The sequence below is a fragment of the Sinocyclocheilus grahami genome, unplaced genomic scaffold (genome assembly GCF_001515645.1).
Source record: "Sinocyclocheilus grahami isolate Dianchi unplaced genomic scaffold, SAMN03320097.WGS_v1.1 scaffold214.1, whole genome shotgun sequence".
NCBI classification, from domain to species: domain Eukaryota; kingdom Metazoa; phylum Chordata; class Actinopteri; order Cypriniformes; family Cyprinidae; genus Sinocyclocheilus; species Sinocyclocheilus grahami.
Window position 1 is genome coordinate 955,547 of NW_015505393.1, and position 15,786 is coordinate 971,332.

The window sequence follows — 15,786 nt, forward strand, 5'->3', positions numbered from 1 at the left end:
TTATGTTCTTTTTTTTAATTTTACTATGTCCCAATGTTCAAATGTAGACTCTACTTGTACTCAAGACCATACATTTCATTAGATATGTCTTTGTATGCCGTTTTCTTTATTTGTCTTATTTTATTTATCTACTAATTAATTTAATAAATAATTTCTAAATGTTTTGGTTGGAAAAATATAATAATAATAATAATAATGTGTGGAATCAGACAAACCATTGTCTTTTGATAAACATTGGATTCTACAACAAGTAAAAAATGCATATAAATGACCATAGAAGAGAATAACAACCTATTAGCCAGTATGAAGATAAACAGAAATGAATTGAAAATGCCAAGCCATGAGACTGTTGTAAGACCAAAAACAAGTCTATGCAGAACTAAAAATCTTCCACATAATCTCTCATTATTTTCCCCCCATGTTTTGTATTGTGTATGGTACATTAGTGCTCTCTTTTAATAATACACAATTAAAAGATATGTTAACAGTCCTCCTGTTGAGACATGTTTTACATTGTTAACAGTTGTTTATTTTCCCAATAAAATTAATTATGACAAAGAAATTTTTTTTTTATTGTACCTTTAAGTCAACATTTGAAAGTGATCAAATCCAAGGCATAATTATGATTATAAAATAAAAAGAAATGGAAAAAAAGGACATTATCTCGATGTCAAAAGTTAAACGGCGTAAAAAAAAAATACACCGTATTTGTTTTAGGTTTGCTGACAATAAAAAAATTGTACGTTTTCAAAATTTGCATATGCATATGAGAAGAAGACAGTGTGCCATGTGCATTTTACTTATTTTATGATTATCATGCATATATTTTTAGAATTGAGAAACTACATGGAATATTTGTACTTTGTAATTTGAATGTTATATATATATATATATATATATATATATATATATATTATTATTTTATTTTTATTTTTTATTGGTTTCCAACATATAACATAAATGTACTGAACAAATATAAACTTCAACAAAGAAATAGAAAATATACAGCATAATATAAATAATAATACAGGTAAAAAAAAAAAAAAAGTTATTTAGAAATCGACATTTCACCATAAATTGACGTTGAACGTCATCTGGCCAATCAAAACGAGAGCTCAGCTAGCGCGCTTCCGTCTGGTCGCCACCTAAGACTTTTAATTTGAAAGGTGGATTATGTGGCGGATCGGAAGTAAAATAACACTAAAAATGTCATTCTAGAAAACTATATTGATATGATCAATATGCTATGCATAAAATAAATATAACCTAATAATTCTGTTTGTGCGGTTTAATGAATGTTTTAGACTGCCTCCTGTCACATGATGCGGATCGCGAATGACTTCAGACTTCACGCTCTGTCATGGCTGCACGAGACATAAACATGCCAGAGGTTCTGTAGTTCACAGCATTAAACCAGTGCGATGATTAAAGCAGCGGCCATAACAAATCATTCTGACTTTAGGTCCGCCATATGAACTCGGCGGGTCGGTGTTTAGCGCGGCAGGTGAAGTGATAGCGGAGTTGTATATCATAGGAAGGATCCGATCATGCAGACTGAAGCCGTGCTGGAGCATCACGGCGGCTCACAGAGTTCCTGCAGGACGGGCTCCAAATCCTGGCAATACAGGTACTTCACACAATAATATCTCCTTTACAAACAAACAAACAGTATTTAATTATGAAACATGTTAACTGCTCGACATTAAACCGCAAAAGCTACTTTTTAATTCGAAGGTGAGGTTGTATAATATCCCATTTCCGGAGTAAACGCATGATACTGATATTTCTGTCGTGTCGTCCCAACCCGTATGATTTTCTTTCTACCATTCATCTCAAAGTTAGATTTTAGGCAGAATGACAGCCTCAATACTCTTTTCACTTTCGTTATATATACATATAAACGATAGACCATCATCTGGTACAGTTAAATAGTTATTGATCTCCCAGAATCCTGCGAATGGTTGTGTATATTATACAATGTTTGGTTGATATTTGGTGCTATCATTTTTTTAGGTAATGGTATGAATATCTTGCACACACTAATACTTTGTCTTTGACAACATGATGTTTTTCTTTTTATCAACTGAAGTGATCTGATGGAAAAGGTGGATGGGTATTTGATGAAGTACACCAATCTTGTGACTGGATGGCAGTATCGGTGAGTCTAAAGTATCTATTATTTGATATGAACCGGGCCAAATGGAATCTGTGCTGATTACGGGGAAAATCTGAAAAATTCTGCAAGTAAAATGCAATAGCTAAAATATTTCATAAACTCCTAAACTGTTATGTTTTCTGCGTTATAGATATTTTGTGCTCAACAATGAGGCAGGACTGCTGGAATATTTTGTGAATGAGCAGTCCAGGAATCAGAGGCCCAGGGGCTCGCTGCCATTAGCTGGTGCGGTGATTTCCCCCAGCGATGAAGATTCACACACGTTCACTGTCAATGCCATCAGCGGAGAGCAATACAAACTTAGAGGTTGTCACATGATCTCTTTCACTCTTTCTTTTTTGCTACTTTTTTCAATCTTAGATGGTTTCACTTCCTTTTATTTATATTCTGCTCTCTTAACCATATCGCATATCCCATATAAAAAAAATCTGAAATATTATTATTATTATTATTATTATCCCAATATTATAATTTATATTTAAGTATTTTTCATTACCTGTTTGCGTAACTTCAGCCTCAGATGCAAAGGAGCGACAGCACTGGGTCAGCCGACTGCAGATCTGTGCGCAGCACCACACGGAGGCGCTGGGCAAAGTGAGACTTACATCCAGACTCCTGTAATACTATTAACTAAACCGTACTGCTCAGTGACTTAAGTTACAGGAAGAGACAGACAATCTGTTAAATTACAAATAGATAATTCAGAGTTTAAAATTTTGTCATCATTTATTCACCATCATATCATTCAAAACTGATCAATTTAACCAACGTTCTTTCGAGAACCAATGCCATTTGGCATCATTGACATCAAGTCTGGTATTTTGCTAGCAAGTATAGTTTTTGCTATGTTGATAGCCAAAGAAACTGAAATGGTGTTAAAAATCAAACAAGCAAACTGGTATGATGTGACTTTGCACAGCATATTTGACTTTATGTGACTGAATGAGATGCAGCTCAGGGAACGATAATCAGTCAGTAATGAGGTATATTTCGGGTCAGCTTCTCACACAAAACCTCAGAAGACTTTGATTATAGTGCATAAATTATAATGACTACTTTTATTTGACCTTCTTGGAGCTTCAATGTCAAAATCATCACCAGCTTTCTAGCATTAAAATCTCCTTTAGTGTTCCTTGGAAATACAGATTTGGATCAAAATGCGGTAAATGATGAAATTGTCATTTCTGGGTGATCTAATTCTTTCAACAGTTATCCGTAATCCCACAGACAAACCCACCACTTCAGACTCGCAGTCACTCCATGGCATCTCAGGGCAGTGGCAGCTCTCCAGGATCTCAACACAGGGTCAACCAGAACTCAAACGCCCTGTTGGGCCTGTCCCAGCTGCAGCGCAGCTCATCTCTTTACTCCAGCAGAAAGTCGCTGCTGCCTGATCACTTGCTGGAGGCCAGAGAGGTGAGACTGAGTGATGCTTTTAAAGGCCCAATTGCGCAGTCTCTTTGGAACTTCACAAGCATCTGATCTGAAGTTTTGAGGTGTAGGACGTTCATTAACCAACAAATACTCCTCCTCTAGATGATGAGCCAGGCTCAGGGCCAGCACAGAGATCTGATCCAGAGTATTGAGGGTCTGCCCTCCTCCCAGGGACCCTCTCCCTTGGACCAAGACTTGCTGCTGCTGAAAGCCACCTCTTTGGCTACCATGACCTGCCTCAGCGACTGCCTGCACATCCTGCAGCTCCAACAAGTGTCTCGGCAGAAAACTCCTCTTGGTGGTGAGTGTTTTATTTTTTTATATCTGTGTGTTGATCCTTATGGCTTTCTTCATTTTGTTGACTGTAGCAGTAGATGTGTTTATATCTCTTCATTTCCACGTCACAAATGCATTACTTGTGTACATGCCCAGGGGAAATTGAATAATGGAAAAACTAAACTGTGACTGAATGGACATCAGGGAAAAACGATAACAAATATTTTAAAAAAATGTGAAATGAGGTTCATAATGCTAGACATCTGGCAGTTTTTCCTCTGTCTGGCTCTTCTAATATTAGACCTGACTTTGCTTTATACTTTTTCTCTTGCTACTGCAGTACTAGATGTTAAGTGAAAGCATTTCTCTTCCAGTAAAAGACAGCAAGAGGGTTATTTATAAGCACAGCTTCCATCACAGAAATTATTGATCGATGCTGCTCCTATGTGACATACAGCAAGAGACTTTTCTTGTATTCCTCGCTGCTTTTCTTGGTCAAGATTTTAGCACAAAATTAGCAGCATTTTTTTTTGAGGCATACATTAAGGTCTGCTTATATTAGAATAGTAAGTGTTTTTAACAGTCATAATTTAGCTTTACATGACCATTTTCCACCCTCTCCTTTAGGATTAAATGGGCTCTTATTTGCTGTGCCTTTAAGAATTTATGTAAACATCATCTTCACATTTGAAAAGAGTGCTTTAGTTCACTGACGATGCAGTTACATTAGCGAAATGGGAGGCATTACTCACAAGCTGCAGGACTTTTCCATTGTAGTGCAACTCTCCCATCCTTCAATAACAAACACTTTGTAAAGCCTAAATTACATTGTGAAACGACTGCAGGCACTTGTGTTTAATATTAGGTATTTTGGAAGGATATGCAGAGCTGCTGGTGCTGCACACAGTCAGAAACAGCACAAGGTTTAGCACACTTTCCCATATTTACTCTTATTGTTAGTTTTTTGGCATTTAGGAATAATATTACTGTATCTGTCTGACCTCTTTATTTGCCTTTCAATGACTGGATTCTGCCAAGTTTCTGAATACCAAATAAGCATTGTTGATGTGTAAACATAAACATTGGTGTGATATATCGCTGTCTGGAGAGCAGGGTGGCTGTTAGAATGCTGATATTGTATAATTTATTACTAACAAATTAAACTACAGAAAATGTGCAGTTTCACTTTGCAGTACTGTTGATTTTACCCAGTTTTATTGGCACAGTTATCACATAAATATTCACTGATTAATTGTTTATGACTACATTCCTCAAAAACGTCAAGATCATAGAGCCCATTGGTGCCATAGGCTTACGGTGCTTTTAGGAAATACTGTCCTTGTTGATATAACAGTCTATTACTTACTAGTCATGTATTTAAATGTATTCATATTTTTAGCATTGAAATGTTTGAAAGTACAAAAGCAATGTCATGATTCAAGTAAAAAAAAAAAAAGAGCAAGTAAAATCCCTTTTTGTTGAATACCATCATAGTGTAGAATTTGTGTAACAGTCATCTATTAGTTGCTGAAATGCAATCCAAAAAATAAATCTAATTGCTTTGAGTTACAGACCCCCATACTCTCTTTCAGCAAATCTGCTATCAGACAGTTATTGAATACCTTAAATCACATATTCACTGCGACTCACTGATCCTTATGTGTAATCCAGGTCAATGCAATACGATCAAAATACACAACGTCACAAGTCTTTCTGCTCACGTCACAGTGTCTGGGTGTACCAAGATAACCAATAGCTGAACAGAAAAATGGTAGTTAATTATAGAAAAACCACAAGAGTTTGTGGTCACAAATCTTATAATCTCGGGTCATGTTTGTTCCTGTAGAATTTCTGACCTAGAGCCCTGCTCAGGGAGTGGAATATTGTTTTATAATTAATGAGGAACTGTATCCACCACTGATAGACTTCTGCAGGTAACCAGAGCTCTGCTGGCGTCACTCAAGCGCGGCGGTTGACAGACTTACCGAATTGTATTACCATACCATTGTCAGTTCTTGGATAAAAATGTCTCCTGTCAGATTTGCATGTTTGGGGACTCTTCTGGCCAAAAAACCCTTGGTGTTTTGCAAAACTGAAGCCTTCTAGTTGTCAAGCGACTTTAATGCAACCCATTCATGAAGCATACATATTTTATTACTCTCTGACTGAAAAGAACCAATATGTAAACATCTCACAGTTCCAGGATCACCTGCATTTCTACTGTAAAAAGTAGTGATCCAGCTTGTGAACTTCCTAACGACTGGAACAAAACAAAAACCTCCAGATTTGTCTACCGAGCCAATAAGCAAACAAGTCAACAATGGGCAGGGCTCCGTGCAGACTGTGAGACCCTGGGCTCAGGTTTCCACTGAGAGCTCTGTGTCAGTTGTCAGAGCGCTAAACACCCAGAATTCCTGTGGCATTAGAAGCTGCTGTTGGGTTGTGGGCATCGCGCTGGTGGGCCGGTGATATGAGCACCTCTGAGCCACGTTTTGTGTGCCCTGTAGGCCCTGTCCTCGAGTGGCTGGAACCAAAACTTCCTGACATCCTGAAGAATGGAGGCGCGCTACCCAGCATCACCAGAGATGATGGTAAAACAGAGGGAACTGTTCTGGAACCTTTAGAAATGGACTGCTGTGATATTGCTAGGGTAAGATTTGTGTCTAAACTTTTTTTTTATCATTCTTGCAAACTGTGTTATCAGTCAATCATTTTACAAATGGGTCTAAATGATTTGCAAAGAAACCATGCTGAGCAAACAAATCTGAGTTTGAGTCATCTTTAAAAGTCCTTATTGAATGATTACACATGACTTGAAAAGTCAATGGTCAAAAAGTGTGAGTCTTGGTCACTGACAAATTGGTTGTCCAATAAAGTGTGGAACATTTCTGAGAATCTGAGCTTGTCTTAGATTAGGCATATTTTTAATTATGTTTATAATAATTTATCCCCGGTTTCACAGACAAGGCTAAAGCCTAGTTGCAAACTAAAATGCATGTCTGGGCTGTTTTAACTGAAAAAAAACTGTTTGGTCTCAAGATGCACACCAGTAATATTTTTCGTAAGGCACATTTATAAAATATACTTAAATGTCCTAATTGAACTGTGGTCTAATCCTGGCTTAACCTAAGCCCTCTCTGTGAAACCATGCCTAAATGTCTCAAAAAAGTATTTGAATGCACTTAAGTATGTGTGAATGTCGTTGCATTAGATACAATATCAAATCATGTGGCATCTGCAAACAAATTATGATTTTCTCAGAACTAACGGCGCTAGTGTTTTTTGTGGTTATGGTATAGTGTAATATAGGTTATTGTAATCTAAACAGCTGGTTCCAAGTCAGTTCTCCTCAAGTTCAAACAAGTGTCCTAGTAGCATAATTACAGGTGTAGTTCACTGCCTTAAAGCTTGTCTGCCATTGGTCAGGCCACAAAAAATTGCCGCCCTGGTCTCACACCATTGGTTGAGTTAGTGCTGTAACAGTATGTTCTGTTACAGTACAATTTAAAATGCTGTTCATTTGAAATTTAAATTAATCAAACAAGCCTGAAAAGCAACAAAACTTTTTCAACATTGAGGATAATAAGAAGAATTGTTTCTTTAGCTGCAAATCCACAAATTAGAATGATTTCTGAAGAAACATGTGCTTTGTCTTCAACAGAAGATCTATTTTAATACCTTCTTTTTTAATTATTTGGCTTAAAGTGTGCCATCTTTGTTTACAATAAAAAAACAACAAAAATGTGGTTTGATATTTTGTTATAAAATTAATGACATTCATGCATTTTGAATGTCTAAATTATCCATATATGTTTTGCCTCTGTATTTTGACACGGCAACACAACCATTAATTATTGTATTCATAGCAGATGCTGGTGTGAATCTCAAGAGTAATCCTTTGCTTCAGTTACCTTCACGTAAACAAACACCTGAGCCTTCCTGAATGTTGGACTGTAGACAGGGCTCCCTATTAACCTAAGTAAACTTGTCTGTGGTGTTAAATGTTTACTATGCTGTATGTTTTTTTTTTTCCCCTGAATATTCTTGCATAATATTTTGCTTCACATAACTGTATCATCCATCATTTCAGGCAGCATAACAGATAGATTTACGTTGCAAAAACAATCATATACAGAAAAATCTATAAATATTCTACATTATGTAAAGCTGTTTTTGGCAGGTGCCATTAGTGGTGTTTGTTGAGGCAAGCAGCACTATTATGAACAAAAACATACTGTAACTTGTCCCACACATACAAATGATGCCTCAAATTGTGCCGCCTGTTGAAATAGGTGTGCTGTTAATTATTTAAGTGATCAGATTTACAAATTTAATGGTGAAACGGGAAACTCTAGCCATATCTACGATATATAATAGCATGGAGAAATGGTTAATGGAACACCTAGTAATAATACCTTGGAATTTTAAAATGATGATTTTCAGGCCTGGAAAGTTATGGAAGTCATTACAATCTTAAATTATGTAAATTTTCTATAGAAAATATTATTTTTAAGCTCTAAAATGTTTAATCAGCCATTAGCTTTTTTTCTATTATATTTTCAGTTTTAATTTTTATTTTATTTAACATTTTAGTAATTTATGTTATGCGTTTTGGTCATTTTTAAAAAATATTTCTACACCACTTTCATTTATTTTTATTTCAGTTAGTAGCCAAGGAAAACTTTCTTTATTAGTTTATTATTTATATTTTATTTTATTTGGGCTTTATTTTAATTGGAAATTATTTTTAATAGTTGTAGTCAACAATAACAACACTGGTTTTTTTTATTTCTTTTTTGGCTTTTTTCCCCACTGCATATTTAAGCCTCTGCCTCTATAAAATAAAATAAAAAACACTAATGTAATAAAGTTATTAAAAGGTCAGGAATGGTCATTGGTCAAAAGATGTGGAAACCCTGTAGAGATTTTGGGGGCTCCAAAAAAAAAAGCTAGTTTTGTCCTTGTGGTTGTAGGATTTTACTGGTTGAGTAGGATGCAATCATGGAGTTTGGTGTGGGTTTCAGGAGCAGGAGGAGATTGATGCCACACAAGAGGTAGATGATTCAGCTCCGGCCGAGGAGGAGGAACTGGGTGCTGTCGAAGAGGAGCGCAGCATCATTCTGCACCTCCTCTCTCAGCTCAAACTGGGCATGGACCTCACTAGGGTATATCAGCTCCATCTCATTAATGGCTCTCATTTCATCTAGTTATACCATTTTTAATTAATTATGTTATACACTAAAAAAAATTGGCTTTAAAAATGTTTACTCAGAAATTGCTGAAAAATTGCACAAATAATTAAAAAAGAAATGTCAAGTAGCGCATTGAACATTAAATTTTGAAGTAGAAATACTGAAATCTTTGTTTTATGGTTTTTAATGCTTTCATCAATTTTATTTTTCAGTGTACAATTGATTAATTATGAATTAATATAGTGTTTCACATGGGCGTGTAGGTGGTCCTGCCTACTTTCATTCTGGAGAAGCGCTCCCTGTTAGAAATGTATGCAGACTTCATGTCCCATCCGGACCTTTTTGTCGCCATCACTGATGGCTCCAGCCCAATGGACCGCATGGTCCGATTTGTGGAGTATTACCTCACTTCCTTCCACGAAGGTCGCAAAGGTGCCATTGCCAGGAAGCCCTACAACCCCATCATCGGAGAGACCTTCCACTGCTCTTGGAAAGTACCCAAGGCGACGACACCTCCAACAGCGGTTTCGAAAGAAGGGACCTCATGCGCGTCAGACTGCTACAATGTCCGCTTCGTGGCTGAGCAGGTTTCCCATCATCCACCTGTGTCGGGCTTCTATGCAGAATGCCAGGAGAGACAGATGTGTGTCAACACGCATGTGTGGACCAAGAGCAAGTTCATGGGCATGTCCATTGGCGTCTCTATGATTGGAGAAGGTGAGTTTCGCCTGCCTCGCACCCACTTTTGCGTTAACATTTCCAATGTTGATCATTAGAAATGTTAATTCCTGTGATCGCAGGTTATCTACACCTATTGGAGCACGGTGAAGAATACACCTTCAGTCTGCCCTCTGCTTATGCCCGCTCTATCCTCACTGTGCCCTGGGTGGAACTGGGAGGAAAGGTCAATGTCAACTGCACCACGACAGGCTACTCTGCAATCATCACCTTCCAGACAAAGCCTTTCTATGGGGGCAAGCTGCACAGGTCAGGATCACATTACTTGACTCCATTTTCAGTATAGTGTTTTCAATGTAAGTTTATACAGCAGCCCTAAAGAACTGTTAATTAGTATACACTACCGTTATAAGAATGCATTAAATTGATCAAAAGTGACTGCAAACATGGTTATAATGTTACAAAAGATTTTCATTTCAAATAAATGCTGTTCTTTTGAACTTGAACTAAAAAATGTATCTTGGTTTCCACAAAAATGTTAAGCTGCACAACTTTTTTCAACACTGATAATAATAAGAAATATTTCTTAAGCACCAAATCGGCACATTAGAATGATTTCTGAAGGATCATGTGACACTGAAGACTGGAGTAATGTCTGCTAAAAATTCAGCTTTGCCAGCACAAGATTAAATAACTTTTTAAAATATATTCACATAAGAAACATTTTAAATTGTCCCAGTATTTCCCAATATTATGTTTTTTTTACTGTATTTTTGAACAAATAAATGCAGCCTAGGTGAGCATAAGAGACAACTTGCATATACACAAAAAAATCTTACTGACCCCAGACTTGTATGTCCAGATTATATGTAGTTCAGAAAAGCGAACAAACCCTATATTCAATAAGAAAAATTTAAGCCAAACTTTATTTATCTGTAATAATTTCCCAACTTCTTTTTGACCCCTAGAATTAAACTGGCTATTTTTTTTGGTGCTGTGTCTTCAGTGTGGGTTTGCTGTGGGGTCCTAGTTTGCACTGCTCCATTACATTGTGACAGGTTCACAAAACAATCCAGCAAAGATCAGACTGAAATGATGAGGGATTCTATACAAATGAAGGTGACAAGTGCAACTGGCTGAAAAAGTATTTGGACAGCCTTAGTATCAGTAAATGGTCTTTTTGGATTGTTGAGGAGTTCTACAAGTGACAGTATCACTTGTACATCCAAAACAGATTATCAAAAAAAAAAAGTAGGGCGGGGACTTAGAATCAGCAACATGCATTTAGAAAAATAAATGGGGGGAATTTTCATTTTTATGTCGACTTTTAAAGATCATGATATGAGCACTTTAATCAGAAAGCTGAGCCAGTGGACTGTAACAAAAACCTGTGCTTTGTTCCTCAGAGTGAATGCGGAGGTCAAACACAACCCCACCAACTCCGTGGTGTGCCGAGTACAGGGTGAGTGGAACGGCGTGCTGGAGTTTAACTACACCAGCGGGGAGACACGTGTCCTAGACGTTACCAAACTCCCAGTCACCAGAAAAAGAGTACGGCCCAATGAGCTGCAAGGACCCTATGAATCTAGGTAACACCAGCCAATCAGTTTATGCAAAAATAAAAATTATTGTATTGTTTATCATATTCAAACCACACGATTGTACACACAATTAATTAAACTACACAATTAATTCTGAAAACAAGCCATTTAAACAAATAGTTTCAAACATTATATTGTGAAGGACTGAGAAAGAAAGTTATATGGGTTTGGAACAAAATGAGGGTGAGGAAATGCAATAATTTTTTTTTTTTGTGAACTATTCCTATAAGTGAAAACCATAGCTGTCTTGTTATCTGTGGATTCAGAGGCATTTACTGAAAGCGGTCCGAAAGCTCCATCTTTAGCATGTGACTCCTCTCCCTGCAGGCGACTGTGGCAGCATGTGACGGAGTCTCTGAAGGAAAGGGATATGGATAAAGCCACGGAACAGAAGCGTTTCCTGGAGGAAAGGCAGAGGAAAGAGGAGAGGCATCGCGCAGAGACACAGACAGCATGGAGGACCAAATACTTTGAGCGCAAAGTAAGAACACATCTGCGTCTTATTTTTTTAAATCATATACTAATTTATATTTGTGTGTATATATATATATATATATATATATATAGTAGAAGATACTGTGGATGTACTGTTATTGTAGTTAACCTCTGGTTAAGGATTGCTTTTTTTCTTCTGTTTGTGTTTTTTTTCCAGCTAATGTTTTTATAAATAAAATACATTTTTGTCCTTGAAATGTGACAGATTCTTGTACTTTTCAACAACTCCCACACCCCCATTTTGCACTATTAAAATGAAGTTCCATGGTGCATTTTGTCTCAGTGAATGCACCGTTTCACTTGGAAATGGGTAACAGGTGACATTAGCTTCAAATGCTGAGTGTTAAGGTGAAGCTTGAGTGGAGAGCTGCAGAAAGGAGTCTTAAGAGTCTTAAAACTCAGAAACAAGCACTTTCGGTCCATTGTCCTGTAGTCAGTCTGTTTTTTTTATTTTTATGGGTTTTTAATTAAATGCCTGAAATAAGGTCAGAGGTTAATGGAAGCTTGAGATATTTTCACACTTTATTCTACAACATAAAATACACAAGTGATTTTTTTTTTAGGTTATTATGTGTCTTGAAACAGGCAGTTTGCTTAAAAGTGACTACAGAGGTTGTCAGGATCATTAAATGTCATCACTTTTATCAGGAGAACTCCTCTACCCTCTGTAGTCTGCGTTGTGTTTGTTACCACGCTCTTGCAAACTATTCTAACTCAACTTTTCCAACTATTAGATTTTAAATCAAGATTGAAAGAGTTGTCAGAAGCTTAGTCATGGTGAAGTTGAAGTCATCTGACCGTGGTGTAGCTTTTTACTTCTGCCAATTATATTTAGGCTTCAAAACAGTAGTATTCATTTGTAGAGACTATCTTGCCAAACACAACGTATGAGAATCAAAACTCTTGTTGGTCACAGATCTTCTCACTTATCTTCTGCAGTAATTCAAAAGCATATGTAAAAAATCCTATTGCCTTTTTATCGAGGGGATTATGGTAATGCTAACTTCTGGTTTGGCCCACTTAATTGGATAATCTTTGGTATTATATTTTTTAAGTTCTCAATTTTTTTTGTCTTTTTCTAGGGTGAAGGCTGGGCGTATTACCAACCACTGTGGAAAACGGCGGCTCATAGCTCTTCCCCAGTCTCCCCTCCAGAAAACCCATAACCTCTGACCTTTTAAGACCCGAGTCCAGGCATTGTACAGCATCCTGCTGCAGTAAACCTCTGCTCCGGTGTTCCCTCTCTCACTGATGAAGACATACACTCTCCTTTGTATGATTCCTGAAACATATCTTCAGTTTGAGTGTTTGTAACACGCTTTGTGGACTTGCGGGTTTGCACTCTGATGTTCATATTTTGCATCCCTCGGTGGTAAGATTTTTGTAGAACTACACCGTGAGTGATTTCTTCAATCTGCACACAGATATTGTTTGTTGATGTTGCCTTAACGAGTGTCGTATGTAACGAGGGCTGAGTACAGTGTGACAGTTCTTAACGTGGGATTGTGTTTGAGGTGAACTTCTTAATCTAACCATACTGTGGTGTTGACCACGGTACAGTCAAAGTTGTCTGATTCTTTTAAAATCGTACTGACTTATCATGATTTATATGGTATCATATGAAATGCAGAATTAGGGGAGCTCATTCAAGAAGGTGGGGTTCAAAAGGACAGGCAGCTAGCTGCGTTGAGAACTGGTGAGATGCACGTTGTTATTGCTTAGCCAGACGCAGCTGGAGTCCTGAGGAGAGCGAAACCGTTGGCTTGGCTTTCGTATTATGCGGTCTTTTTCTCGTTCTCGCACTGGTAGATGAAGCTTGCAGGCGCTATACACAAAATCTGGGCCAGATGGAAGTGTTTGGGTTGAGGCCTGCTCTTCTGTTTCTGCTTGATGTTCAGTGAACAATTACATTGGCTTTAGTTTCAGAGAGATTTTAAAGGGATATTCAACCCCCCCCCCCAAAAAAAATTCTGTCATCACCCTCATGCCATTTAAAATCTATAGGAATTACTTTCTTCTGTGGAACACAAAGATCATTTTTAAATATATGTTTTTTTGTTCTTACAATGAAAGTCAATGTGGTCCACACTGTAGGATATACAGGTTTATAATGACATAAGGGTGAATAAATGTAACTGAATTTTCATTTTTGGGTGAACTATCCTTTTAATGCTTATGTTGAGCACTTTAACAGTTTAAACCTAGAAAAGAGCTAGCTTTATAATCTTCTATATATATGCACAGTAATATGTGTAAATGCAATCCGATTAGACGGTATTATTGGAGATACAGTAAGCTCTGTCAAAAGTTCTGATCGGTTAGGGTTAGGTTTAGTAATTTTATGACTTCGGACTGCTACATTCCACTTTGATTCTACCTCGATTGACATTGATAACATTGATTTTTACAGGGGTAAATTACCCAAAAATGAACATTTTAGTTGACTTACCCTCATGTTGTTCTATGTTGTCCATATAACTTGTGAGCTACATTACAAGTCTTCTAAAGTCATGCAATGTTTTGAAATTTCAGTCTGAATAACAGACTGAAATTTAAGCTAATAACTGATATTTGGCTTTGAGTTCAGTAGTGGCACATTTAGATGCCTAGATCTAAATCAGCTTAGATTTCAGTCATTTTTTCAGACCTGCTGAAAAAAAAAACTCACCTAAAACCAGTTGGTTTAGTGATCTTAGTTTGTCTGACTGTAAGACTAGCTAAGACCACCGAACTAGGTTAGGCTGGTTTTTCAGAAGACTGTTGTATACAAGTTTTATAGAGCACTTTTATGGTGTTTTATGGAGTTCTGAGGTATAAGTCACAATTCACTTAGCTTGCATGGAAAAGAGCAGCTTGGACATTCTGCCTGACATCTCCTTTTGTATTTCACAGAAAATAATAAGGGTTTTGGAATGACATGAGGGTGAGTAAAAGATGGCAGAATTTTCATTTTTGGGCAAACTGTTCCTTTAAGCGCAATCAACAGCACCTGTTCCTTGCTAAAGGTTCAGGTTTTAGTTAGCTGGTCATGTTAGTAAGAGTTTTTTTTTTTTGGGTCAAATTTGAGGTTTCAAAGTTCTTTAAGATTCTGTGTTTAAATGCCAGCGGGGAACAGTTGTAGTGGTGCTGGCTGAAGTGTTGCATCGCATATAATCTCTGCTTCAGCCCTGGCATTGGTTGCGCTGAGAAACTTGTGGTGCCTTATTTGTGTTAGTCTTCCTCCTGTTCCTCCTCACAGTGGTCAGCTTTCTCATCAAAACCGAGTAAGACTGAAGCCACAGCCTTTGTACATATCTTCTTTCATTTTCCTGTCAGCAAAATACAGAATTCCACGAAGCGTTTGGTACATCAGCTGTGCTCTCCACTCAAGTCATTCTGCTGAGCCATCAACTGCACTGATGTTTTAAATACACTCCCTGTAGCCTCAGAAAGTATGATTGAAAAAATAAAATTGTTAATATATTGGAGGATGTCAACTATTAGTGAACTTTTTCATTTGACTTGATGACTCTGTCTGTGTGGTATCAAGAAGAGATGCAAATATTTCACAGTAACTGGCATACTGTATGAAGTTCCATGGCTAGTTGAAATGTTCTGCAGTGTGACATGCTAAATGGCATTTTGCAAAAAATTTATGATCTAATATTAAGACATGGAATGTTTTGTACGTCATGAACATTGATGTCACATTGAAGGACCATTTAAAATAATCTAGGAAAGGCAAAACTAAAGAAGCCCTTTTCTGCCTTAATCGTGTAATCTGCCTTAAAGGTAATCGTGACTTTATTTCTCACAATTGTGACTTTATTTTTTGCAATTGTATTTCACATAAAGGTGTCTTTATATCTCCCATTTGCATTATTTATCTTGTGACTATATATTTCACAATTTCACTTTATCACAGTTGTGATTTTATACTTTACAATGCAACTTT

The 15,786-nt window shown here is 37.0% G+C and overlaps 1 protein-coding gene across 4 annotated transcripts; it reads left to right on the forward strand.

Annotated features, from left to right (window-relative positions):
• Positions 1-1,188: 1,188 nt before the first annotated feature.
• On the forward strand, positions 1,189-13,833 carry LOC107596076 (oxysterol-binding protein-related protein 11-like). 4 transcript variants are annotated; one of them, XM_016286690.1, is made up of 14 exons: positions 1,189-1,390; positions 1,463-1,627; positions 2,090-2,158; positions 2,307-2,482; positions 2,691-2,770; positions 3,386-3,592; positions 3,713-3,911; positions 6,394-6,536; positions 8,911-9,051; positions 9,342-9,795; positions 9,879-10,065; positions 11,163-11,345; positions 11,685-11,838; positions 12,935-13,833. In XM_016286690.1, exons 2-14 carry the CDS (start codon positions 1,548-1,550, stop codon positions 13,016-13,018), a joined length of 2,157 nt encoding a protein of 718 aa, XP_016142176.1. In that variant the 5' UTR covers positions 1,189-1,390; positions 1,463-1,547; the 3' UTR covers positions 13,019-13,833. The 4 variants fall into 4 exon arrangements, with proteins under 4 accessions (XP_016142176.1, XP_016142175.1, XP_016142177.1 ...); XM_016286689.1 differs by having other exon boundaries at positions 1,189-1,627; XM_016286691.1 differs by having other exon boundaries at positions 1,189-1,627; positions 3,404-3,592.
• Positions 13,834-15,786: the final 1,953 nt, after the last annotated feature.